This window comes from Stomoxys calcitrans, chromosome 3 (assembly GCF_963082655.1).
Source record: "Stomoxys calcitrans chromosome 3, idStoCalc2.1, whole genome shotgun sequence".
Classification (NCBI taxonomy): domain Eukaryota; kingdom Metazoa; phylum Arthropoda; class Insecta; order Diptera; family Muscidae; genus Stomoxys; species Stomoxys calcitrans.
In genome coordinates this window covers 199,534,988-199,560,775 of record NC_081554.1, presented here as the reverse complement: position 1 = coordinate 199,560,775, position 25,788 = coordinate 199,534,988, and the positions used below count along the sequence as shown (strand labels likewise).

Here is a 25,788-nt window from a genome sequence, read left to right as displayed (position 1 = left end):
TCTCTGCCAAATTAATAGTTGCTGAAACACGTCCCTCATTAAGAATAGGAAAGAATCTCTTCGAACCGTTTAATACCAAACGATGTTTCAAACAAGGAGACAGCCTATCGTGTGATCTCTTTATTATCCTGCTGGGGAAGATTATACGAGATGCAGATGTGAATAGATATTGCACACTACTCACAAGACAACAAATGCTACCCACATATGCCGACAACATCGATATCATAGCCAAACGAGGTTTCAGACAAAGAGGTAGCCTATCGTGTGATCTCTTTAATATCCTGTTGGAGAAGATTATACGAGATGCAGATGTAAATATATTTGGCATACTACTCACAAGACAACAAATGCTTCTCGCCTATGCCGACGACGCCGATATTATAGGTCGGTCAATTTAAAGAGAATCGTTGAAAATGGGTGTGGGAGTAAATGGAAATAAGACAAAAAGGATGGATCAACTTCCAAAACGACCTGTACAACCGAGCAGATAAAAAAATAGAGAAAGTTGGAAACAACCACGTTGAGATAGTCAGCAACTTATCTACCTCGACACTGCCGTAACCGAAATGAATAACAACAGTTTTGAAATAAAGCGGAGAATGATACTGGCAAACAGATGCTTCTTTGGATTAAGTAAGCAGTTTAGCAACAAGGCCACCTCTCGACAGACGAAGACTATATAAGACACTGATACTGCCCGTGTTGTTATATGGTTCTGAGGCATGGGTACTTGTGAAAGCAAGCGAGGTAGTACTTGGAGTGTTTGAGAGAAAGATTCCTCGTAAAATATATGGACCAGTTTGCGTTAATGAAGAATATAGGCGTAGTATGAACCACGAGCTGTATGACGGCCATACCATAGTTACACGCATCAAAATACAACGGCTGTGTTGGATAGATCATGTTGTCAGAATGGATGAAGAAGCTTCAGCCAAGAAGTCTTTTGAAGGCAAACACGTTGGCACACGCAAACCGTTGGAAAGATCAACTGACGGGAGACACCACGAAACCTGGTGTCAGAGTTTTAAGAAAACGTGCAGAAGACCGAGGAGCTTGGAACGCTTGGAACGAAAATCGCTTTATTGTTTTTCAAAATATTCCACATTAAGATCTATACATTTTTGCATGCGTTTGAACCAATTGTCGAAGTACTTTTGCCACTTTGATTGAGGTATCTCCAAAATATGCATTCTGAACGCATCAACCGCTCCTTCATGTGTCAAAAAACGATGACTTCTCATTTTATTTTTTACGTACGGGAATAAAAATAAGTAATTTGATACCAAGTCAGTACTATACGGCGTTTTGACCACTCAAAACATCATCAAATAGATGTTTTGAGTGGTCAAAAATGCAGTTATTTGAGCCAATCTGTGAGAGCTCGCATTGTTGTGGCGAAGAGTGATCAGTCTTCGGCGGTTGGTTTTCCTGATTCCTTGGAAGACAACCGGCAAATAAATGGTTGTGTGCCACTTAGAATTGAATATTCTGCGTTGTTCTAGTGGTACGATTGCGACATGTCCAGTTTTTTCAAAAAAAACCAGACGATAATTCGCTTGGAAGTGCTCGAGCAACTTTTGTTGGATTTGGCTCATCTTAAAACACCCATACTGTCGACTGCTATTTACTTTCCGGCTCATACGCGTAAATCCGCGATTCATCACCTGTCACGATGTCAAAGATGTGTTTCGAAGCACCGCGATCGTATTTTTGGAGCATTTCTTTCGACCAATCGACACGAGCCTTTTTTTTGAGCGATTGACATCTTGTGTGGGATCCAACGCGAACAAATTTTTTTGATGGTCAAATGTTCATGCAATATTGACAACCTAATGCCTAAGGTTGTCCCAATCTCACGATAAGTAACATGACGATATTAAAATATCAGTTGGCGCACAGCATCAATGGTTTTTGCAACAACAACTGCTTTTGGAAACCTTCACGAAATTCGTCTTGGTGTGAACTACAACCTCGGTTGAATTCATCATACCATCGATAAACACGGGTCCTTGATGGAGCTTCATAGCCAAAAATTAAATTAATTGTGTGGGATCCAATGCGAACAAATATGTTTGATGGTACAAATGTTCATGCGATATTGACAACCTAATGCCTAAGGTTGTCCCAATCTCACGATAGGTAACATGACGATCTTGCAATAGCAGTTGGCGCACAGCATCAATGGTTTTTGCAACAACAACTGATTTTGGAGACTTTCACGAAATTCGTCTTGGTGTGAACTACAACCTCGGTTGAATTCACCATACCATCAATAAACACGGGTCCTTGATGGAGCTTCATCGCCAAAAATTAAATTAAGTTCATCGATGAGTTAATCCACGTCGAAAGTTTTAAAAATAATCGCACGAAAATTTTCACGATTGAATTCCATTTTTTGGGCTAGATGAATCTTTTACGTAACCGTAAACAAAATAAATAACGCTCGTATGTCAAAACGTTCTGAGTACGAATAACCTCAAAAATAAGAAGCTTTACGGTAGAGGTGCCAGTTGACAGGTTGCACCACAAGGGTTGCCAAATTCCGAAATATAAAAGGCAACCCTGGTATCCAAATATTGCATACCCCTCTCTCTCTCTCGCGAGGAATACGAAGGTGAGCCAATTTAACGCACCACGCTTCCTCAACAAAACGTTTTCGATATCTGACAAGGTTAAATACTTAGAAGTGATCTTGGATAGGAAGCTTAATTGGAATTTTCACATTCAGGAGCGTACTGAGAAGGCTCACAGATGTTGGGCACTAAGTAGACGGGTCCTAGGCTCAAAATCGGGCCCACTGGCTCTACAGTAGCGTGATTAGGCCAATACTTACTTACACCTCAGTAGTTTGGTGGACTGCTATGGAGGTTCAGAGAACAAGTTGTATTGGCATAGGCGGAGCGACGAGACCACGCCCACTAGGACACCTGCAGGCGGGGTCCGGGTGATTACGGAATACGTGAGGTGGTGTGGTGCTAACGTTGTTGTAGCAGTGTGTTATACATTGAGACGGCAGCCCTTGCCGATGAAGAACTCTTTGGGTCAATCCGGTACATACAACCGGCTGCCATGGGATTGGTGCTAACATGAGGCAGACTATTTGGAGGTAGGGCAGAGGTGAAAGTGCAGCAAGTGATAGCATTTGTAGGGCATTTTCTGTCATCGGCCGGCTTTCGCGGCTAATGGCACCGGTACTTAGGTAGGGACACAACACCTAACATGAACCAACTTAGGGGCGTGGCATGGAAAACAATTAAGGATTTTGTAAGTAGAACGGAATTCCTAACTTACATTTTCTTTTTCGAGGTGACATTTTTAGTATTTAGAGCACACAACAAGTCGAATATTAGGACATTGAAATGTGTTTAGTTGATTTGTGGTTAACTCTATCTCATATGTTTACTCAAAAAAAAAATTTAGCCACGACCATTTTAATTCTGGCATGAGAGGGTTAATCACCTTGTTATTTATATATATGTTATACATTAAGAATTATCCGATAACCGATAGTCATGATCAATATTTATTCTAACCTATTCATTGTAACTTGAACTTCACTTAATAAAGTCATCTTAAGAATACATCAAAGAACACAGCCTGAAATTAAAGGAAATATTAATTTAAATGTACGTTTACATTGGTCACTAAATCCGGATTTATGGCCTTTTCGAGATTTAAGTGCTAAATCATGTGTTTTACCATACAAAAATAAATACCATTTAATGGCTGCAATTATCAATAAAAGTACCGAAATATGCAACAGTTTTCAAGAATTGTGTATAGCTGTGTGCGATATGCACATTTATGTATAAGCTTGTACGATTGCGTATGTCACTTAAAACCCCAAAAACTCAGTGTAAACGGACAGGATTTGTTTTTGGATTCAATCCAGATCATAAAAATTTCAATCTAAACGTGCTGAAATTAATATTTTTGACGTTTATTGACTATTTTTTATACAATCCGTTCCGTTTGAAACACATCGAAATATTGATCTGAAGCCCTACACAGTATGTATATATTCTTGATCGTCTTAACATTTTGAATCGCTTTAGCCATTTCCGTTCGTCTGTCCACTGTCTGTCGAAAGCACGCCAACTTTCGCATAAAGCTAGACGCTTGAAAATTTCCAAAAATACTTCCTATTAATGTAGATCGGTTGGGATTGTAAATGGGCTTTATCGGTCTATGTTTTGATATAGCTCCCATATAAACCGATCTCCCGATTATACGTCTTAAACCTCTAGAGACCACAATTCTTAACCGATTTGGCTGAAATTTTGTACTATGGCCGGTTGGGATTGTAAATGGGCTTTATCGGTCTATGTTTTGATATAGCTCCCATATAAACCGATCTCCCGATTTGGCTGAAATTTTGTACTATGGCCTGAATCGGTCTAAAGCGTGGGACCGAATTATTGCATACGCGATCGAGTGCGCTTTCGTATTGAATGAAATTTCATCTCGTATTTAATGGGTCTTATACCACTTGTAAACACATTTTTATGTCCAAGTTTTTATTAGGAGTGTCCGATTTAAACATTCACGTTCTTAAAATTCAAACATTCCCGTTCAATAAAGAGGTAGTTAATTCACAAAAGAGAGATTTCGAACGATTTTACTCGTTCACGTATGCGGTAATTTATCCCTTAATAAAGCTCCATATAAACCAAACTCCCGATTGCACTTCTTGAGCCCCTAGAGAGCGAATTCTTTTCTGATTTAGCTAAAATTTTGGACAAAGATCTCTTCTATGACCTCTAAAATACGTGCTAAATATGGTCTGAATTAATTCATAACCTGATAAAGCTCCAACATAAACCGATCTCCCGATTTTATTTCTTAGGCCCATTAGGGTGCAATTCCTATCCAATTTGGTTGAAATTTTGCATAATAACTTCTACCATGATCTCTAATATCCAAACAAAGTTTGGCTTGGATCAGGTTATTGACCGATTCGGCCCTTAACATGTAATAGCTCCAATAGCATAGCAATCCTCATCCATTATCCTTTGTTTACCTAAAAAGAGATACCGTGCAAAGAACTTGACAAATGCCATCCATGGTTGTGGGTATATAAGATTCGAACCGAGCGAACTTTTACTTGTTTATTAATAAACAAAAGTGCCGACCACTGGTACATAACGAATTTAGATGCACTACTTACCCTATAATAAAATATTATACTTACAATGTAGTCTGATTTTTCATTGACGTGGTGATTTTCGGAGTTTTTTCCAGAAGCCACTTCACCCAAACAAAACGAACACAAATTTGTTCGACAATACATACAGAGATTTTTTTGTGTATTGCAAGCACTACATGTGTCGTCCTTTTTCCAGCATTGAGGACAAAAAGCGTAAATACGTTCACATTTAACACATGCAAAAACTTTGCCATTTTCCCACTTCTTTGTGTCTAAATCTTCACATCCATTATTTGAATTCCTGTCATCTTGTATGTTTGCGTTTATATCTTCATTTCCAGCGTGTTTGGGATCCACTAAAATCGCTGAATGATATAAAATCCTATTGTGGCACCGCAGACAAAATGGCTCTAGTTCTTTTAAAGGCCTATCGCAGATTGGGCATATTTTCTCGCTCAAGTGAAAGCATTCCTTTTCAATTTTATGGAAATCAATCTCATCAAACTGATCTTTGGGTGATTGAAATGGCTTCTTGCCCGAATTGCTAAAATATTTATAGACGTTGTTTCCTTTCGAGTTTTGCATGTTTTCCTTGTCGGTTTTTTTATTCGTAAAGTTTGCGAGATCATCGGGCTCCAACAACTTTGAATCGTTCTCTAATTTGGCTAAAATGTGATTTCTCATATGCCGATTCTGCTCCGCCTTAAATCTCATCTAAAAAGGTTTAAAATAAAATAATATTTGTAATGCAACAATTTTTTAGCTGTAGAACTCACCTCCATGGCTTTAATTCGTTCCATTTCCAGTTGCTCTTCCAATTTGATAGTTTCAAGCTGATCCTGCAAACGTCTAAATGTTGTTTTTTTTTTTCATTAGGCTACTTCTACTTTGACTCTAATTTGGTAAAATTACCTAGTTAGAACTCGTTCCTGTTCGCGCTCCTTTTCTTTGAGAATTTCAATTGATCGTCTTTTCTCTTCAATTTGTTGAATAAGTTCTTGTTGGTATTCCTTTTTTCTCGCAGATATATTCTAGAAATATAATTTTGGTCAAATCAGTGTACTAGTTTATTACTGTACTAATTTCTACATTAATGTTTTAATTTTTTATTACATTTTTATTTTCATTTAAATTACTTCTTTACAACGAATCGTCACGAAGGAGTGGTTAGTTAGTACGTTTTTAAAGAGGTCCTTTGGATTTAGATGAGTGAGAAGGGAAGGTAATTAAGAGTACATTAGGATTCCCTAATATAAAGTTGCGTCATTTGCGAAAACAAAAAGTGCTTAGACATCGTGAAAACCATTAAGATTGTCTAAATTTGCGAGTGTCAGCGAACGTCAGAAACCATCCAAAGTATGGAAACTCTCAACAATTAAATTCATCGCGAAAGAGAAATGAACACATCATTAGAAGAATGATCCTCGCCCTAACAGGCAACCAAATTAAAAATAATTTTTTTTCTGACAAAATGTCATCGTCATTAAATTTGCTGCATGGAGTAGACATACAAGTGCTTGTTGTTTGGTGTATTCCCATTTGAAAGAAAGAATGCAGAAACATGTCTACAAAAAAATACAATACATATGAGAATACGTGTGGATTAGAACGCACTCTATTCGTATTTGACGTGCATACTTTACTTTTCTTTGCTTTAATTGGTTATGACAGAACATTTGTTCCACTTGCCGAACGTAGATTAGCGTTCCAAGCGCCTCGATCTTCTGCGCTCATTCTAAAATCTCTGACATCAAGTTTCGAGGTGTCTCCCACTACTTGATCTTTCCATCGGGCTTTTTGTCTTCCCGGTTTGCGTGTACCAACGTGTTTGCCTTCAAAAGACTTCTTTGCTGGAACTTCGTCATCCATTCTGACGGCATGACCTAGCCAACGCAGCCGTTGTATTTTGATGTGTGTAACTATGCTATCGTCGCCATGCAGCTCGTGGTTCATACGTCGCCTATATTCTCCATTAACGTAAACTGGTCCTTTTATTTTACGAAGAATCTTTCTCTCAAATATTCCAAGCACTGCCTCATCTGCTTTCACAAGTACCCATGCCTCAGAACCTTATAACAACACGGGTAGTATCAATGTCTTATATAATGTAATCTACGTCTGTCGAGAGGTGGCCTTGATTCTAAACTGCCTACTTAGTCCAAAGTAGCATCTGTTTGCCAGTATTATTCTTCGCTTTATCTCAAAACTGGTGTCATTCGTTTCGGTTACGCCGGTGCCGAGGTAGATAAAGTTACTGACTATCTCAAAGTTGTGTTTCCCAACTTTCTCCATTTTCTTTATCTGCTCGATTGTACAAGGCGTTCTGATAGTTGAAACCATCCATTTCGTCTTATCTTCATTTACTGCTAGACCCATTTTCACTGACTCTCTTTCGACGCCGAAGTCGTCATAGGTCACGTATAATTTTCCCCAACAGGATATTAAAGAGATCACACGATAGACTGTCTCCTTGTCTGAAACCTCGGTTGGTATTACATGGTTCGGAGAGATTCTTTCCTGTTCGTATTGAGGAATGTGTATATGCAAGTATCATCCTACAGAGTCTTATTAATTTTGCAGGGATATCAAACTCAGACATGACTTGAAGCACCTTTGAACGTAAAGGAGTATCGAAAGCGGCTTTGTAGTCAACAAAGAGATTGTAAGTGTTGATTTGTCCTTCTCGGATATTTTCCAGGATTTGGCGTAGTGTGAATATCTGGTCTTGGGTGGATTTACCAGGCCTAAAGCCACATTGATAGGGCCCAACTATCTCATTGTCTTTAGGTTTTAATCTTTCACACAGTACCCTCGAGAGTAGTATGTATGCGATGGGGAGGAGACTTATTCCTCTGTATTTGGCACATTCCTCTCCTTTCTTGTGTACGGGACATAGTATGCAGGCAGTACCCTCGAGAGTAGTATGTATGCGATGGGGAGGAGACTTATTCCTCTGTATTTGGCACATTCCTCTCCTTTCTTGTGTACGGGACATAGTATGCTGAGGTTCCAATCATCGGGTATGTGTTCTGCTAGTCAGATTGCGCAGATAAGCTGGAGCGTACGCCTTATCAGCGTGTGGCCTCCGGTCTTAAATAGTTCAGCGTGTAAGGAAAGTTTAATGAATACAGAAAGTACCGTACATCGTGTGATAGCAATTTAAGCATCGTATTCTGTTCAGCTTTCTGAATAATTGCTAAAAGCTTTTGCAAAATATATATATATTTGTTAAATATAATTACGTGAAATGTTGTGCACTAAAGCAATCTTATCTTTATATTATAAAAGAGTTAATTGTTTTAAGCGATGCTTTTAAGCCATAAGCGTTAAAAATGTTTTTTTTTTATCTCACATGTTTTTCGTTCATACGTTTTTTATTGGCAGATTTCCGCATGAAAAGAAGAACAGAATACCAATAATTTAAGACGGGGTGATATCTCCGGCACTGTTTAACCTCTACCTATCCTCCATTCCACACTCTCTAGACGGCATAGAGTTCGTATCATATGCGGACGATTGTACGATCATAGCAGCAGGCCCCCACCCACTGTTGACATCTGCGATAGGTTGAACGTCTACTTCAACGAACGTGCCTCATATTTCGCTGCAAGAAACCTGAAGATATCTGCCACCAAATCTTCAGCCACATTGAATACCGAGCTGACTGTGATGGTCGATGGAGAAATGATTCCGACCATCAGGTGTCTCAAAATACTTGGCGTCACATTTGAGAGCTCTTTCACATTCTCCGCACATGCCACAGCAATTTGTGATAAAGTCAAAAGTAGAAACAAGGTTCTCAAGTCACCTGGCAGCACTTGGGGTGCAGACAAAGAAAGCTTGTTGACCACGTACAAGACTATTGGCCGGTCTGTGGTAAGTTATGCAGCGCCAGTGCGGTCCCGTCACCTTTGTGACACGCAGTGAAATAATATTTAGATCTGTCAGAATGACGCCTTCCGAACTGCGATGGGCTGTCTCCTCAGACCACCTCCATAAGGAGACAAAGATCCTACCAGGGCAAAGACATAACTACAAGCTGTCTGAGCAATACCTTTTGGGCTGTTGTCGCAGAGACCAACCAAATAATCATCTTGTGGATAGATATCCACCGCCCAGAAGTCTTAAGCTAGATCTACATGATCTAGAGCGTGACGTTCAGCGCTACAAGAGAGAACCCCTAGATCAAGCGGCATATCAAGCAGGTCTAGACAACATTCATGCGGACACGGTAGCAGATGCGGTAAATAGCTACCGGGTGAATGTTGTCCTTGGAGAACGACCGCCTCCCATTGTACCTAAAAAAATTGACCTCCACAGACAAACCAGAGGAGTTTTGGTTCAATTACGTTCCGGCAGATGCAGCCGCCTCAACTTCTACAGAGCAAGGATTGATGCCGACTTGCAAGATGTATTTCCCGATTGTAACCAAGGACCACATGATACACGTCACCTGTTTATCTGTCCAGCTAGACCCACTGGACTCAGACCCAGATCCCTGTGGACGCACCCCATCTTAGTTGCAGAGTTTCTGGGTCTTGACACTCAACAGAATCAAGCAGACGAAAGATAGAACACAACAAACTGCTACAACAACATCGGGTTCAAATAATTTCTTTAGCATTCTTCAATCAAAAATTGACTTTGAGTTGCAGTCATTAATTTCCACGTTGACACTGATTAGATTATTTGTAAATATTTATATTATATATTTTTTTTGAGTCTGTAGCAAGGAGTATTTATAAGGTGGCCGCATCGTCGAATTGCTACAACAAAACATCTTTTTTGCGAACCCGATATGTCAAAATTTGTAAACAAGGCGAATAAAATTCGATTCGCCGTGACATTTCAAATCTTCGGCAAATTTGTTTATTATTAATGAAAAAAAAAACAAATTTTATCTTAGTGGTTGGCTGATTTCCTTATACTATTACATACGCGTTGGCAATGGCTAATGGGCTTGGTATTAGGCCCAGAAAGACTGCGCTAATCATGTTCATTAGACGTAACTTAGCGTTTTCCTGTCCTGGGACTGGGTGGGACCGCCGCTATCACTGCAGACAGGGGAATTTATGGGGATGATAAATTATAGACGGTTGTACACTTATTGTGGCAACGTCCTGCAATAACGGGGGAAGGCACAGGCTTATGGTGAACACATTTCTGGTCTGTCTAGAACCATCAAAATGGACCTAAGGTATCCGAGTGATCACAAAAACCAAATTTATAAAATTTTTTTTTGAAGTTAACATTTACGTTCGGTTTCTGTAAGTCGATTTCAAATCAGATTTCAATTCAGTTCAAAAAACTGTATTTAATATTTTGTATTTGAAAAACAAAACTTAAAACATTATAGAAATATTTTTTATTATATATTTAAGGGAGAAGTCTAGCATAAATGTACGTGTCAAGGCGTATTTATCAGTTGACCGCATCAACCCAGCTGATAGAACTTCAAAATATATATTTTTAAACTTATGTTTGTGTTTGCTGCTGTAATGGTTTTTAAACTTAGTTTATTTATTTTTATTTGCATTATGTAATTCGAAACCACTTTGATTTGAATATATTACATTGAACTACTCTCGTGTTTGAAAAATAAACATTTTTTCATTTTAAAAATAAAATATAAATTAAAAGAAAGAAAATAAAAATCAATACCATGAAGGATCCACATATAAAATTGTAAATGAATCATTGAAAAACTACTCAGAATGTTAAAATTAAAGTTAAAAAAAGTTTAACAACCAAAAATTAAAACTCATCCCCACCTCATATTGGTGAATAGTACAAACGTTATCTTTCGGTGAATACATCAAGCCCATTGGCGAATCTTAGCACACGGCCACACACCATAATGACACCCGGCGCGGGATAACTGTGAGCACCACACAGGCTGGAACATTGAGGTCCAATCTATGTGGTGTTCACTGCTGTCACGAGAAGCTTAGCTGAGAGTTCGGGCGGCACTTAGCTGAGAGTTCGGGCGGCACCTCATATTGGTGAATAGTACAAACGTTATCTTTCGGTGAATACATCAAGCCCATTGGCGAATCTTAGCACACGGCCACACACCATAATGACACCCGGCGCGGGATAACTGTGAGCACCACACAGGCTGGAACATTGAGGTCCAATCTATGTGGTGTTCACTGCTGTCACGAGAAGCTTAGCTGAGAGTTCGGGCGGCACCGGCTCTTGCACAAATACCGAGTGCCCACCCTGTTCCCGCGGCGATTGATCGTTTGGACCGGAACGAGCTTGCGAGGATCGCAATGTGGCTACAACCACAACGTCATCCACGTAGCCAACAAACTTTAATTGTCCTCTTCAAATGACTTGAAAATATCACAGATATCCAAGAGATTCAAAAAGTCATACAAAACCCCTCCTGAGCTCTGGTCACAATCTTCCTATTTGAGCCCTTTGCTAGTAGTACGCTAATTATTCTGCAACATTCAACATCAGCTTCACTTGCTAACAATCTACAGCTACAATAACCTAGTGAAAACTATTTAAACCATGTTTACAAAATTTCAAAGATGCTTTGTTGTAGTAATTCGCCTATGCGGCCAACTATAAATAAGCCTTCAGGCAAATCGAGTAATATATGCGCCCTTCAGAGGCTCAGGATGATCGGTTTGTGTCAGCTATATCAGGTTATTGATCGATTTAGACCATACTTGGTTGGCACAGTTATTGAAAGTCAAAACAAAACGCTAAAAGTCAAGTCGGCAGATAGGTATATATGGAAGCTATATTAAAACATGAACTGATTTGGTCCATTTACAATCCCAACCGACTACACTAATATGAAGTATATGAGCAAGCTCCTAGCTTTACTCCTTCAGTAGTTAGCTTGCTTTCGACAGACAGACGGATGGACGGACATAACTAGACCGAATTAAAACGTTATCAAGAATAGTGTATACTTTATTGGGTCTTATAGGCAAATTATGCGGCACATCATGATCGTACTTGTCGGGTGTACATGTTGATTACAGCTTTTGCCAAAAACAGTACATCGATTTTTTCTTTTCTTTGATTTTTTTAATTTTCCATACTTTTCTTCTCGTTTTATTACCACCACCATAGGATGGAGGTATACTTAAATATATAGTCATTCCGTTTGTAACACCTCAAAATATTGATCTAAGACCCCATAAAGTATATATATTATTGATTGTCTAAATATCCATGCTCGTCCGTCCGTCTGTCGAAATCACGATAGCGGTCGAACGCGTAAAGCTAGCCGCTTGAAATGTTGCACATACACCTTATATTGATGTAGGTCGTTGGGGATTGAAAAAGGTTCACATCGGTTCAGATTTAGCTCCCATATAAACCGATCTCCCGATTTGACTCGGTCTATAACCGGATATAGCTCCCATATAAACCGATCTCCCGATTTGACTTCTTGAGACCCTGGAAGCCGCAATTCTTGTCCGATTTGGCTAAAAATTTGATTTGTGCGAAGAGCGGTCCAAATCGACCTATAACCTGAAATAGCTCCCATATAAACCGATATGACGATTTTACTTTTTGAGCCGTTACAAGCCGCAATTTTTGCCCGATTTGGCTGAAAGTTGCAAAAGTTTGCCCTTCAACTTCCAATTATTTTGTATAAATTTTTAGCAGTATCCATGGTGGTGGGTTCCCAAGAACTTGGCACGCTTTTAATTTTTATAACTTTATTTTGGACAGAGGGTATTTTTCAATATCTGTCAAGTAATGATTACACATTTCTGTGTAATCGGAAATCGATAGACGACAATCATCGAAAAAATCAAATGATTTTGATGTTTTAAAATACATTTTCCGCACTTCAGTTCGTCGACATGGCGTCTGTCTAGTACGCGAAATGCCAACCCAATGGACTTTTCTATGTGGGCCATTTTTATAGTTTCCTTGGAATATTTATTTTCGACAATTAAAGAGCTTTTAGTGAAATACCATGCTACGAAAATAGTATATCGCTTGACTAACAGTTTAACATTATAAGTGCCTTTATCTGAATCCTATATGATCTTTATTGGTCTACGAATTTAAATTGTAAAGTGTACTCCATTCTTAAAATGCTTTATTTCAGCCCGATATTCTCATGATATCTGATTTAGGGGTGTTTTCGGGGGTGAGGTGGTCCCCCAGATACTTGACCCTAAAAAAATATCAGCATCGTGCTCTTCTTTCAAATACCATTTATTTAAACCACATATTGCCATTGATTTAGGGGAGTTTACACGATGAGGCGTCCCCCAAACTCATGGCCCCAAAATAGGTTATCAAATTCGTTTTCTAATCTCAAATACCTTTCATTTGAGCCACATAATACCATGGTCGGTAAGCTTTTACTATTTAGGGGGTGTTTTGGGGGAAGGGGCGGTGCCCCAAATACATGATCATACTTTTGGATATCAGATTCGTATTATGCTCCCAAATACCTTTATTTGAGCCTCATATTGCGTCGGTCAGTAAATAATTGCTGTTTGTGGGTTGTTTTTGGGGAAAGGGCAGACACCCAGAAAATTGGTTCCGTAAGTGGGTATCAATTTCGTGCTTTACTCCCCAATACCTTTCACTTGAGCCCCACATTGACGTGGTCGGTAAATATGCCCGATTTATGGGTGTTTTGGGGATTGTTGTGGTCCCCCAAACACTAATCCCAGAAAATATATATGATTTATTTGACCCATATTGCCATTGGCCTCAAAATTGGATATCAAATTCGTTTTCTAATCTCTTTTAAATCCTTATTGCAAAAGTCGGCAATATGTCCGATTTGGGGTATTGGCCAACGAAGTACCCTATTTAACTGTGCGCTAAACTCTAGCATCTGTGAACATTTCATATTTAACTGTGCGCTAAACTCTAGCATCTGTGAACATTTCATAGAAATAGGTTCTGCCGTTTTTATATTATAGAAGAATATGGAAAATAACATACTCAATATGGAAAATATTTACCCAGCGCAAACGGAAAGGGCTAAAATAAAATAGTTGGAATCCAAAACGAATTGAGCAAAAGTTTTTCCCAAAATAGTAACGGTAGTGGGAGAAATAGTAAATACGCCGCAATTGGTACTATTTTGTACATTGTTAATTAATTGATCTATGGCTAAGAAAATTTACATTTGGTACCATTCCGTACATTCTTTAAGGATTGAGCTAGAGCTCCGAAATTTTACATGTTTTTTTTATGTTCGTACATTTAGGTACTAAAACATACAAAATGGTATTTCCTTTACAGCTCTCAAATTTGGGATACAGGTATACCTTGGCAGACTGTAGCGGGCGGCTAGAAGATTTTTTTGAGATTCTCCACTAAGGTGCTAAAACGTACAAAATGGTATTTTCTATACAGACAGACACTTAACAAGAGAGCACTTAAAATTGGGATACAGTTACACTTAGACAGTATATACCGGGCGACAAGATTTTATTGAATTTCGTACATAAGGTACTAAAACGCACAATATTTTTTTCTTTACAGCTCTTAAAATTGGAATACAAGTATACCCAGACAATATACATTGGCCGACTAGAAGAACAACACTATTTAATTTTTCCACACTTATACTGGATAAAATAAGTAATTAATTTCAAAAAAAAAAAAAAAAAAAAAAAAAATAACCGTGCTTTATTTTTACAAACATTTACCTTTCTTTCTAAATCCTTGAGGTCCTCTCTGTTTGCAATGGGCTCACTTGATAAATTTGTGTGTCGCAAATCCTGCAAAAGTTTGTATCGCGTGGATCCTGGGCGAACTAAATTTACTATTCAATGAAAACAAATAAGAACATAAAGGCTTATGTCTACGTTACCCTTAATCATATCGTAGACGCTTGTGGTATCTTTGGAATGAAGTGACTGGTCCGAACGGTTCTCATTATTTAATTTCTGTATGAATAAAAATGTATAAATTAAATGATTTGTATTTATAAAGTAGGAGGACGTTTTGTTGTTTAGCGTAAGACTTACATTATCTTTCAACGAGTTTTCGCGATTTTCTCGGTGTTGCTTCTGCTTTTGGTACTCGTTGTTAAAGCCAGGAAAGTATGAATAGAATGTGTCCGAAACCCATTGCTCCATATCATCCTTTTGTGAGAAAGAAAACAGGAATTATTAATTGAGGCATATGAGGAAATAAGGTATTAAACACTTAACAATAATAAAGAAGCTCTGTAGCATTTTTACAGATCCATTAGCTGACACTTCGAACTTATTATAAATGAATAATGCAAATTTGTGGCGAGAAAACAGAATACAATATGCACTAAAGCCAATTTTGTTTTAGCCTGGACGGTGCAACGTGTCGATCTTAGTTTTTAGGAGTCTAAGAAGATATTATTGTTATTTATGTTTTTTTTTTGTTACCATTGATACAGAATGGACGAACGAGCAGAATGTACAATTGGATATTTTCACCTCATCATTGTGTAAAAATTCATTTTCAAATTTAATCCGTAATGGCCACAAAACAGTTGTTAAACCATTGTACTACATGACAAATATTCAAGTGTAAGGAACTCTTTATTCCTTAGAGTGATTTCTTATTCATTTATCTTATATCGGCAAAAACATAAACAGGACTGCTGTTTTAACTGACATTCGACTCCAGCAAACATGTAGTACAGCAAAAAACAATGGTATAATTTGCATAGTACTTACTCACAATTTGCGAACTGGTTCGGCATTAACTATTATGTTGTCTATTGGTGTTGATTTTATTTGTCATGGATACAACGATGAGGCTGTATGAAAGTCCACATACTCTTTGATATCAATTTAAAGTTGCTCGAGTCTATTTTGTAAAGAAGAAACTTAGATGTTCACAGTGCAGAACCACATTGACATCTGGCTGAATCACAAGCCACCACTGATGCTATTACCATAATACCATACTTTTCCGAACATCTTTCTTTTTATGCAATTTTTATATGCTCACACCCATATTATAAATAACTCATAGCAAATTAGACTGTTTGGAGGCAGTCAGGCATGAAGTTCTGGCATATTTGCTTTAGTAAATGGGTCGATAACTTTTAAGATCGACTCTACGTTATTTATTAACGCAAAAAGTATACAATACAAAATTACTTTGCACAGTTAGAAAACCTCCCGCACACAAATCGAAGAAAACAACCCAAAGCATGGAAAGAACATCAATTACATTGTTGTTGTATAAATTTTATATTCTTGCAGGTAAGATTTAAGTGACAGTCTGCAATTAGACGCACTTTAATATTTTAATCAATTGTGGTATCACAGGCACAGGAGAAGGAAGATGCCTTTTAATAGTTCTGTAACTATAGAAGATTCTAATGAGGCTTAACAGAAGGACGTTTACTTAAATGTTGAAATAAGTAAAATAAATTAGTCTCAAACGTTCGATCGTTGCAAACGATTTTAAGATCACTAAAAAATACGCTTGCAGAGGACTTAAAAGTGAAAAGTAAAAGCTTGCTAAGTTCGGCCGTGCCGGGCCGAATCATATATGTATACCCTCCACTGCATTTGTCAAAGTCTTTTTATTTGCAATTTTCTCAATAGGAAGATGGGCAATAAAAAGATGTGAATAAAGAGATTGAGAATTTTCCACATCTGTGTTAAATTTTAGCCAAATCGGATACGAATTGAGCTTTCCAGATGCTCAAGAAGTCAAGATCAGAGATCAGTTTATATGGGAGCTATATCAGGAAGGTGGCAATAAAAAGATAAGAATGAGATAGGTGCTAAAGAAGGAAAATCGAGAAATAGGTTATATAGCAGCTACATATGTCAGATTAAGGACCAATTCTGAGTATACTTGGCACGAATGATGAAGGTCATAGTTAAAGTCATCAAACCATATTTTCCACATCTGTGTAAAATTTTAGCCAAATCGGATTGAGTTCTCTAGAGGCTCAAGAAGTTAAGATCAGAGATCAGTTTATATGGGAGCTATATCACATTTTAGACCGATTCAGGCCATACTTTTCACGCTTGTTAGTTATATGATTATTATAGTAGTTATTGTGCAAAATTTCGGCTAAATCGAAAAAGAATTGCGCTCTCTAAGGGTTGAAAAAGTATAATAGGGAGATCAGTTTATATGGGAATTATAACAAAGCTTGGACGGAGATGACCTTTATTTTTTTTATTTGTGTTAAATTTCAAAGTTAGCATGCTTTCCACATACAGGCAGACGGACGGACATGGCTAGAACGACCAAGAAGCGATCAAGAATATATATATTTTATGGGGAGTTGGACCAACATTTCAATGTGTTACAAACGGAATGACGAAGTTAGTATACCCTAATTCTATGGTGGAGGATAAACCATCCGGAAGTACGTATATATGGGTGCTGTATCTAAATTAAACTTGATTTCTATGAAATCGAATTAGAATTGCGTGGTCTGAAGAGTCGTAAGAGACACCTTCTTGCTAATTTTCGATTTCAATCGGTTTACAAATCAACAAATTATTGCAATATTAGCTAAAATTGGACAAACGTATATTTTGAAGTATATCCATACATATAGTAATAGAAGAAAACGTTTTGGAGAATTCTGAGAAAACCGGTTGATAAATACGCCTGCAGACTTTAGAAGTAAAAATCAAGCGACACACATACATAGGAGCTTAATCTAAATCGGAAGAGTTTTTCCTGAAATTTACCAGCGATTTCCAGAGTCATAAGGGACATTTACACCCCAAATTACGTGAGCATCGGTTGCAAATGAACAAATTATTGCAGTATTGTACAAAATCGAACGAAGATATAAATGGGAGCTATACATAAATCTGAATCAATTTCGGCAAAAATCGGTACACCTAGTAAAAGTCGTAAAAATCGACTTTGGGTATGTTTTTGAGAAAATCTGTTAAGAAATACGTTGCCAAAGGCTCTAAAAGAGAAAATGGGCTGATACATATATTTGGGAGCTATATCTAAAAATTTGAACTGATTTCTATGAAATTCAACCGCAATATCGAAATCTAAACGGAATCCTTCGTGCCAAATTTGGTGAGAATCGTTTAAAAATGACCACATTATTGCAATATAAGTCCAAATCTTACGAACAAGGAGCTATATGTAAAAATTTTAACTGATTTCTATGAAATTCAACCGCAATATCGATATCTAAAAGAGAATCCTTCGTACCAAATTTCGTGAGAATCGTTTAAAAATGACCACATTATTGCAATATAAGTCCAAATCTTACGAACAAGTGCATGAAAGATTTTTCGAAAGTGGTCCTATTTTTTTCCAATTTCAATAGGCTATAACATCGACAGAGAGACGGATATTGCTGAAATCAGTCAGAAAGTAGTTCTGAATCGATCGATTTGCTCGTCAATTTTAGTTCTGGGTATTACAAATAAAAAATACCCTCTACCACACAATCCCATGGCAGCCGGTTGTACGTACCGGATTGACCCGATGAAATTCTTCATCGGCCTTCAAGGGCTGCCGCCTCAGTGTACAACACACTGCTACAGCAACAACAAGAACAACCCTCTACCACAGTAGTGGTGTGTTATGCAAATTTTAAAGACACATTAACCCACTAGTACTAGATTCGAATCGAGGCCACCGTAGCGCAGAGGTAAGTATGTCCCTAATGCCATGTAAAAACTTCTCCCCAAAGAGGTTTCGCAATGCGGCACGCCGCTCGGACTCGGCTATGAAAAGGAGGCCCCTTATTATTGGGCTTAAACTTGAATCGTGCAGCACTTAATAATATGTGGGAAGTTTGCCCCTTTTCCTTAATATAATGTTCATGGGCAAGTTTGCATTTGCACTAGATTGGAATCTGGATGAGAACATCACATTTTTACCAAAGGTCACCACTTTACAAAATACTGACAGCATTTATATATATTTCAGGCACGTAATAAAGCGTTTAGAAATAGACTACAACGAGGATATTTTTCAATTAACCTATGGTACTTCGTATACATACCCTCAATTCGGAATTATCTTCTGCTATGCTTGAGTGATCCTCTTTAGGGTCTTCTTTTTCGGACTGTTTTGTTTGTGACGCACTTAGTCTCTCCCGTTCTGCCAGTAAGCATTTTCGTTCTAGTTCCAGCGAGGATTTATTCATATCGGCTTAAAGTCTTTTCAAAACATATTGGCTTGACGTCTACCAAATCACCATATCATTTGTCTTCTTATTTCCGGACCACTATCAAAATTAACGTTAAAACAGACATAAACATAAATTCAATTAAATTAGACATCCGTTCTCAGAAGGATGATTCTTAAACTGCCCACAATTGAAATACTGTGTTTTATTTTTTTAAGGAAATTCGATTTTTTTATTTGTGAAAATAAAATAAGTTTGGACGTTTTTTATATTTGCCCATGATTTGTGGTTAGAGAAGCTTTCTTCTTTTATTCTTATTTCTATAGAAAAAAGCATATTTTTAAGCAAGGATAAGATATCCATCCAACCCGTGTTACCGGGGGTTTTTCCTTTTACTTTTATAGTCTCTATATGACTAATAAACTATTAATACAAAATAATGTTTATAAACACCACGTTTACATTCTTCAATGTCCTCCCATTTGTTGCGTTTGGCATTTATCCTTTCTATTTGTTCACATCCTGTTTTTTTCTGCATTATACATTTTCAGGGTAGCATTTTTCACAATAAATTGTTTTTATTTATAAATTGAGGTTAAATAAATTATAATTTAAGGAGAGATAAAAAACACACTATATTATTCTTGATATTTTTTTGTCTAGCACGTCACTTTGTGTCTGTATGTGATAACAGCTAGACATGTATTTGATTAATTCGCTCTTCTTTTCGTTCCAGTAAACCAAAGTTCGGATGTCAGACATTTCTGTTCAAATTTTTAACTATTCCGACAAGATCTTTCTGAATTCTGTTTGATTTTCTGAGGAATTTTTTCCGACAGCTGTGAAAGAGTTCTGAACGTCTTGCCGTAGGAGGTTTTTTGAGTTTTTCGTCCGACAGTTTAAAAGTAAATCCCAACGATTTCTGGACTCTTTGTGTGTAGGAATTTTTGTTCCGATAGTTCTGAACGATGTCTGAACGTCATGTCGTATGGTTTTTTTAATATTTCTTCCGACGGTTCGGTTGGAAATCTGAACTCTGTTTTTGTCTTTTTCTGCTTGTTTTTTCACATATTTATTTGAGTTTTTGTTCCCATAATTCTGATGGAATTCGGAACGAATTCTGAACTCTGTGCCTGTGTTCGAATCCTGGTGAGAAAATCCGAAAAAATTTTCAGTCGTGGTTATTCCATGCTGGTGACATTTATGAGGTATTACAATTTTACCTGTACACGTACTCACACGGGCGCAAATTTCTTTGGGTGCGTTGAGAACAATATGTCATTTTTGAAATGACATCTTGATGACGAGTGGCGGATTGCAACATATGATTTGTGGTTGTTGTATAAACGAGACCACTTGCAATTGTTTCGCCATGGGATTTTGCGTACAGTACCACGAAATCTAGATCCACATATGTTATTTTCCGTCCTCAGCGCGGTATTCCAAGTCAATAACGATCATATGTATAGCAATATAGAGAACAGATTGACCATTGATTCAATCGAACGCAACATATCGGATCACAACATTATATGGTGTGGAATGCAAAGTGTACTAAAAAATAATGAATTAACGAGAAGAACTATAAATCGCTATAATTATGATAACATAGTCACAACAACAGGAAACTACTTTTCTCATTTCAACTGATATTGAAAACTTTGCATCTACTATTAAGGAAATAGTAAAAAAATATAAAATCAAAGGAAATTTATGCGTTATACAAGAAACTATTAGAACACCGTAGGAAAATAATGCAACCACTCAGAAAATATAAGGAAAAACTTTTAAGAAGGAGAAAGGAACATGGCAAAGTAACAAAAACTGAGTATGCTCTTAAACATGTCATGTTTAAGAGCATTCTCAGCTTTGAGGCATATGTAACCTCAAATCTTGAAAAAATGAATGCAAACTCCCGTAAATGTTGGGAGTTTATAAATGAGTGTTTGGGTAGAAAGGAAAATACGCGCATATTCAATTGTATGCGCGTATTTTCCTTTCTACCCAAACACCCAATAATAACGATGAAATCATTAACAATGAAACAACAAAATGCAACATGTTTAACGAATATTATTTAAAAATTTCAAAATTTTTTAAAAGCCGTATTTCTCACATGGAGGGCCATAATTTCAATAATTTAAATAGCCTCAGGCAATGTTTGGCAACATTCCGATTTGAAACTATTACCAGATTCGATATAAATGGCCTAATCGAAAATTTAGATACTTGGTCACGATGAAATCTCAGGCAAAGTACTGAAGGCATGAAAAGATTTTGTTAGTGTAGTATACAATGATAAATACATCTATGTACCTGAAGAGCTAAAAACTGCCAAAATAGTTCCAATACCAAAGTCTAAAAACTCGTGTAAAACTCATCATATTTTTCTTAGTTGTACCTACCTGCCAAAGCTAAGTACCTTAATGTACCCATTTTCAAAAACTGTTATAATCACCTAATTAATGTTGCCAAAGTGTACCTAAGTGCCAAAATTTAGAGCTCTAGTTCATTTTACAAAGAAAGTACCAAAATAGTACCAATTGCGGTACTAAACGTACTTCTTCTCCCACTTCCGGTACGATTTTCCGGATTTTTACAGACCTTTAGAGCTCTAGTTCATTTTACAAAGAAAGTACCAAAATAGTACCAATTGCGGTACTAAACGTACTTCTTCTCCCACTTCCGGTACGATTTTCCGGATTTTTACAGACCTTTGTAAAATTTCCTTACTGAACCTATATATTTTCCGCACCAATTTTTTTAAATAAAAAAACTCATTAATTTACGTATTAGTTTATGTTCATATCTAACATGCTTATAAATATTAAAGAATAGTAAATAAATTTCTTGCATTTTCGCTTTTTTCACTGTATTTTTGGTGAACCTATATTTATTTCGCACACTGTACGTTTTAACGTATAGGGCTGTCGAAAGCGGCTCTGTAGCCAATGAAAAGATGGTAGGTGTTGATTTTTACTTCTCGGGTCTTTTTCAATTTCACGGATGGATACTGACGTACTTTCATTGCATGGAGACTAATATTTTTGTGAAGCATTGCATGTTCAACAAAGTTGATGTTCCTGGTCTTCGAGTTTTTTGCTACATCAAGCAAGTGAAGCAATTTGGCGTTGATAATTTAATTTCTGGATTTTTGTACTTTTTAAATGACGGCATCTAAAGGATGAAAGAAAGTTCATCGCGCGCTTCTTCCATTTTACAATGAAGCGCATTTTTGGCTCAATGGATACGAAATAAGCAAAATCTTCGATTTTGGAGTAAACATCAGGCAGAAGCGGGCATCATTGGACCGTACTTCTTCAAAGATGATGCGATTCGTAACGTAACTGTGGATGGTGAGTGCTGCCGTGAGATGCTATCCAACTTTTTTTTCCCCAAAATGCAAGAGCTTAACTTGCATGACATGTGGTTTCAACAAGATGGTGCCACATGCCACACAGTACGCGTAGCAATTGACTTATTGAAAGACGAGTTCGGTGAACATTTTATTTCACGTTCGTGACCGGTCAATTAGCACGATCTAAGGGTGCGATTTAACGCCTTCAACAAGGCGGTGCCACATGACACAAGGTAGGCGTAACAATGGACATATTGAGAAGCGAGTTCGATGAACATTTTATATCACGTTTCTTTTTTTTTAACTTTCCTTTATCTCTTAAAAAATCACCCTGCATTAGATCTTCTTTTATTCGGAAATGGTCTAGATCGCACCATATTTTTATAGAGCTAACACATAGATAGATCTCTTAATATAAGATTTTATAATAGCAAATTTTTAAGCCGATTTCGCTAAAATTTTAATCAATGCCTTGTAGAGAGAGGACTATAATAGGGTAGGGTATTCGCATCGAATATGATGAAAATGATCTCCAGTTATGAAATATATCTATGGTTGTGGGCTCGGGCGAGCCAAACATTATGGCATGATTTTCTTTTGTTTTCTTTGTTTTTTGCATTAAGAATGTGAGTTAATAATGTTAAACATATGTTTTTTAAAAATAAGTGCATCAGTAATTTTCATTAATAATTAATATTTTCTTCACCAGTCCTATATGCTGACTTCAGCAGCATGTTATGCCGAACATTGGAAAGTGTGCCGACTACTGGTGAAAAATCACTGTTGTTAAGAATAGAAAATTTCACAGAATTAATAAAAAAAAAGTTTAAATCTAAAACAATACAAAATGCCGAACTGTAAAAACGAAATTTTGAAAATTGAAAATTTGTACGATGAACGATGAATTGAAAACGGCAAAATCCTTAAACTGCCGACTACTGGTACACTTACCCTATATGTATCTGGAGCTTTTTTCTCCAAGTCTTCAACTAACTTATAGAGTCGGACCTATATGGTCGGACTTGTTGTTTTTTATTGTTCTCGTGCTGATTGAACCACTTTTCTATTTTTTAGACCGATCTTTTTTATTAGAAAAGTTTTTGCGAGTATTAATCTTAGCGCAAATTTTCACTATATATTAGAGGATCACCGCCGGAAATCCGCTACAGTTGTTTAGGGACAGTCTTTGGGATTTGACATCACGTACTATTTCATAGAAGAATGGTCACATCCCGATCCGCTTCTGCCGAGAACAAAGGGATGGAGTTTCGCAAGGATGGGATTAAAGATCAGATTAAGCAGTAGACTTAGGCCTTATATCAAGAATTACCTTGTAATGCGAAAATGTTAGATCTCTGAGCAACCTTCTTTAAAATATAAACATATATCCTTTTTTATGATGTCCAGTCTCTCCAGCCTTGCAGAAGAATCATTTGGCCATGGAACTTCTACGCCAACGCTACGGTGCTCATGAGTCTCCTCCGTTTTAAAGTTTGTTGTCAATTTCACATATCCTTTTCGACTACCAAACTCCAACAAGCCGAAAAAAATTGTTTTGGTTCTTAGCCATGGCTGCCAGATTTGTTTTTAGGGAGATCCGCAAAATCCCGTAAAAATCCCCAATGAAAAAGTTTTCCCTCAAGAAAATCCCCAAACCAAAGTTTTGTTGTTGTTGTAGCTGTGTGTTGTACACTAAGGCGGCCGTCATTGCCGATGAAGGACTTCATCGGGTCAATCCGGTACCCACAACCGGCTGCCATGGGTTTGGCCAAAGGTTTGTGAATTTTAATTTTGTCATATACAATTCCGACCATATAAAGTATTTTTATTCTTGATCGAAGTAAATAATTCAACGATTTCCAATGATGCTATTTCACATCATAGGAAAGGAATGGAAATTTTCCGCAAAATAAGTGGCTTTGGTATAAATGGGGAAATGTCCCCTAATCTGACAACAATGTTCTTACCATTCATCCATACTCAGGAATTGATAGCTTTTGTTATCCATTCCATTGAATGAATACAAAGCAGAGTTTACATGGCACATCATGATCGTACTCATCGTGTGTACGTGTTGATTACAGCTTTTGCCTAAAACGGTACATCGATTTTTTCATTTCTTTTATTTTATTTAATTTTTCATACTTTACATGTCATATCTAAGCCTTATTTGTCACAGAACGTGTTTTTCAATATCTGTCAATTAATGATTACACATTTCTTTGTAAATGGTAATCGATAGACGCCATTCTTCGAAAAAACTCAAATGATTTTGATTTTTCAACCCTGACTGATGGTTATGGGTACATGTGACGAATTCACCTTTGTTTTCACTAATCTATTACAATGACCATGCATCAGATGTGCCATGTAAACTCAGTATAAAGTTTGATTTTTGACTGATCGATTAAAAAAAAACGAAAAGCCGAACCGACAAATTTCCAAAGACAAAGTCGACTTTAAGTGGATTAAAAATACAATATTTGGTAGCTAAAAAACGATTATATATGAGCATCTTTTTCGAATAATAATAAAAGAAAAAAATAACAAATGGATTTATTAGAGACACTCGTTTTACTTCTTCCAGAATGAAAGTCTCAGGGCGTTTATATTCAAAGTGTTTATTAAATACAATATAATTAGGAATCAAATAAAAGATGATGTAAATCACGTCGTTGTTGTGCTTCGACTCTTACGTTAACTCTCAACTTGAACTGCTCGACTACTACTATAATAATTAAACTTCGTGGTTATAAATAAAATTACTTTACAGAGTTTTACTTCAAGATATACAAAATTATCGATATTTAACACATTTGTAGACTTAATGTTAATGTTCACTGCAGGTGCTCACAAAAGTGGAAAAGTCGAATTTTGGCCTATTCAAAGTAGGAGCTTCCACATACTGTAATTGATATATAAATGTAGAGTTGCCTAGTGTAGAGGTTATATGGTTGATTATTTATTTTCATAAATCAAACAGCCGAGCTTATTTATTGATGGATAACAAGTATTATAGATTTTTAAAACAACAATCGACAATAATACCAATATAATATAATACTATAATTTCTTAAGGCCATAAAAGATCCATTTTCTACCTGATATATACGCAAGCATTGGGTTAATACCCAATAAATACCATTTTTGGGTGTTTATTTAAGTATTTATAAATTTTCAAATATTTTGGTCATTAAAATCACATTC

General features: G+C 36.9%; 2 protein-coding genes across 9 annotated transcripts in view; one reads left to right on the top strand and one right to left on the bottom strand.

The window, feature by feature from the left end:
* Positions 1-24,525, bottom strand: part of LOC106092950 (uncharacterized) — a 31,438-nt gene extending 6,913 nt beyond the window's left edge. Inside the window, exons 1-9 of one of the 4 annotated variants that reach the window (XM_013259907.2) lie at positions 23,912-24,524; positions 23,533-23,824; positions 19,098-19,322; positions 15,127-15,243; positions 14,970-15,045; positions 14,806-14,912; positions 6,062-6,180; positions 5,926-5,998; positions 5,195-5,863 (exon numbers count right to left, since the gene is read on the bottom strand). In XM_013259907.2, coding sequence (XP_013115361.2) covers positions 5,195-5,863; positions 5,926-5,998; positions 6,062-6,180; positions 14,806-14,912; positions 14,970-15,045; positions 15,127-15,243; positions 19,098-19,241 — 1,305 coding nt within the window. In that variant the 5' untranslated portion in view covers positions 19,242-19,322; positions 23,533-23,824; positions 23,912-24,524. Of the gene's footprint in view, positions 1-5,194; positions 5,864-5,925; positions 5,999-6,061; positions 6,181-14,805; positions 14,913-14,969; positions 15,046-15,126; positions 15,244-15,816; positions 15,942-19,097; positions 19,323-23,532; positions 23,825-23,911 lie in introns of those variants that run through there. The other 3 variants (XM_013259908.2, XM_013259910.2, XM_013259911.2) reach the window with 3 other exon arrangements.
* Positions 3,539-15,033, top strand: LOC106092951 (uncharacterized). Of its 5 annotated transcripts, none has more exons than XR_009397539.1 (4): positions 3,539-3,629; positions 8,534-9,025; positions 14,639-14,737; positions 14,827-15,033. XR_009397539.1 is itself a non-coding variant. In XM_059364529.1 (2 exons), the coding sequence occupies exon 2, from the start codon at positions 9,033-9,035 to the stop codon at positions 9,720-9,722; it is 690 nt and encodes a 229-aa protein (XP_059220512.1). In that variant the 5' UTR covers positions 3,545-4,013; positions 8,534-9,032; the 3' UTR covers positions 9,723-10,002. The 5 variants fall into 5 exon arrangements, 1 of the variants encoding a protein (XP_059220512.1); XR_001222267.2 differs by having other exon boundaries at positions 3,545-4,013; XR_001222266.2 differs by lacking the exon at positions 8,534-9,025 and having other exon boundaries at positions 3,545-3,629.
* Positions 24,526-25,788: the final 1,263 nt, after the last annotated feature.

Bases quoted from the DNA above. Each gene is read 5' to 3' on its own strand.
- LOC106092951 (XM_059364529.1), top strand. From the start codon at position 9,033: ATGCAGCGCCAGTGCGGTCCCGTCACCTTTGTGACACGCAGTGAAATA.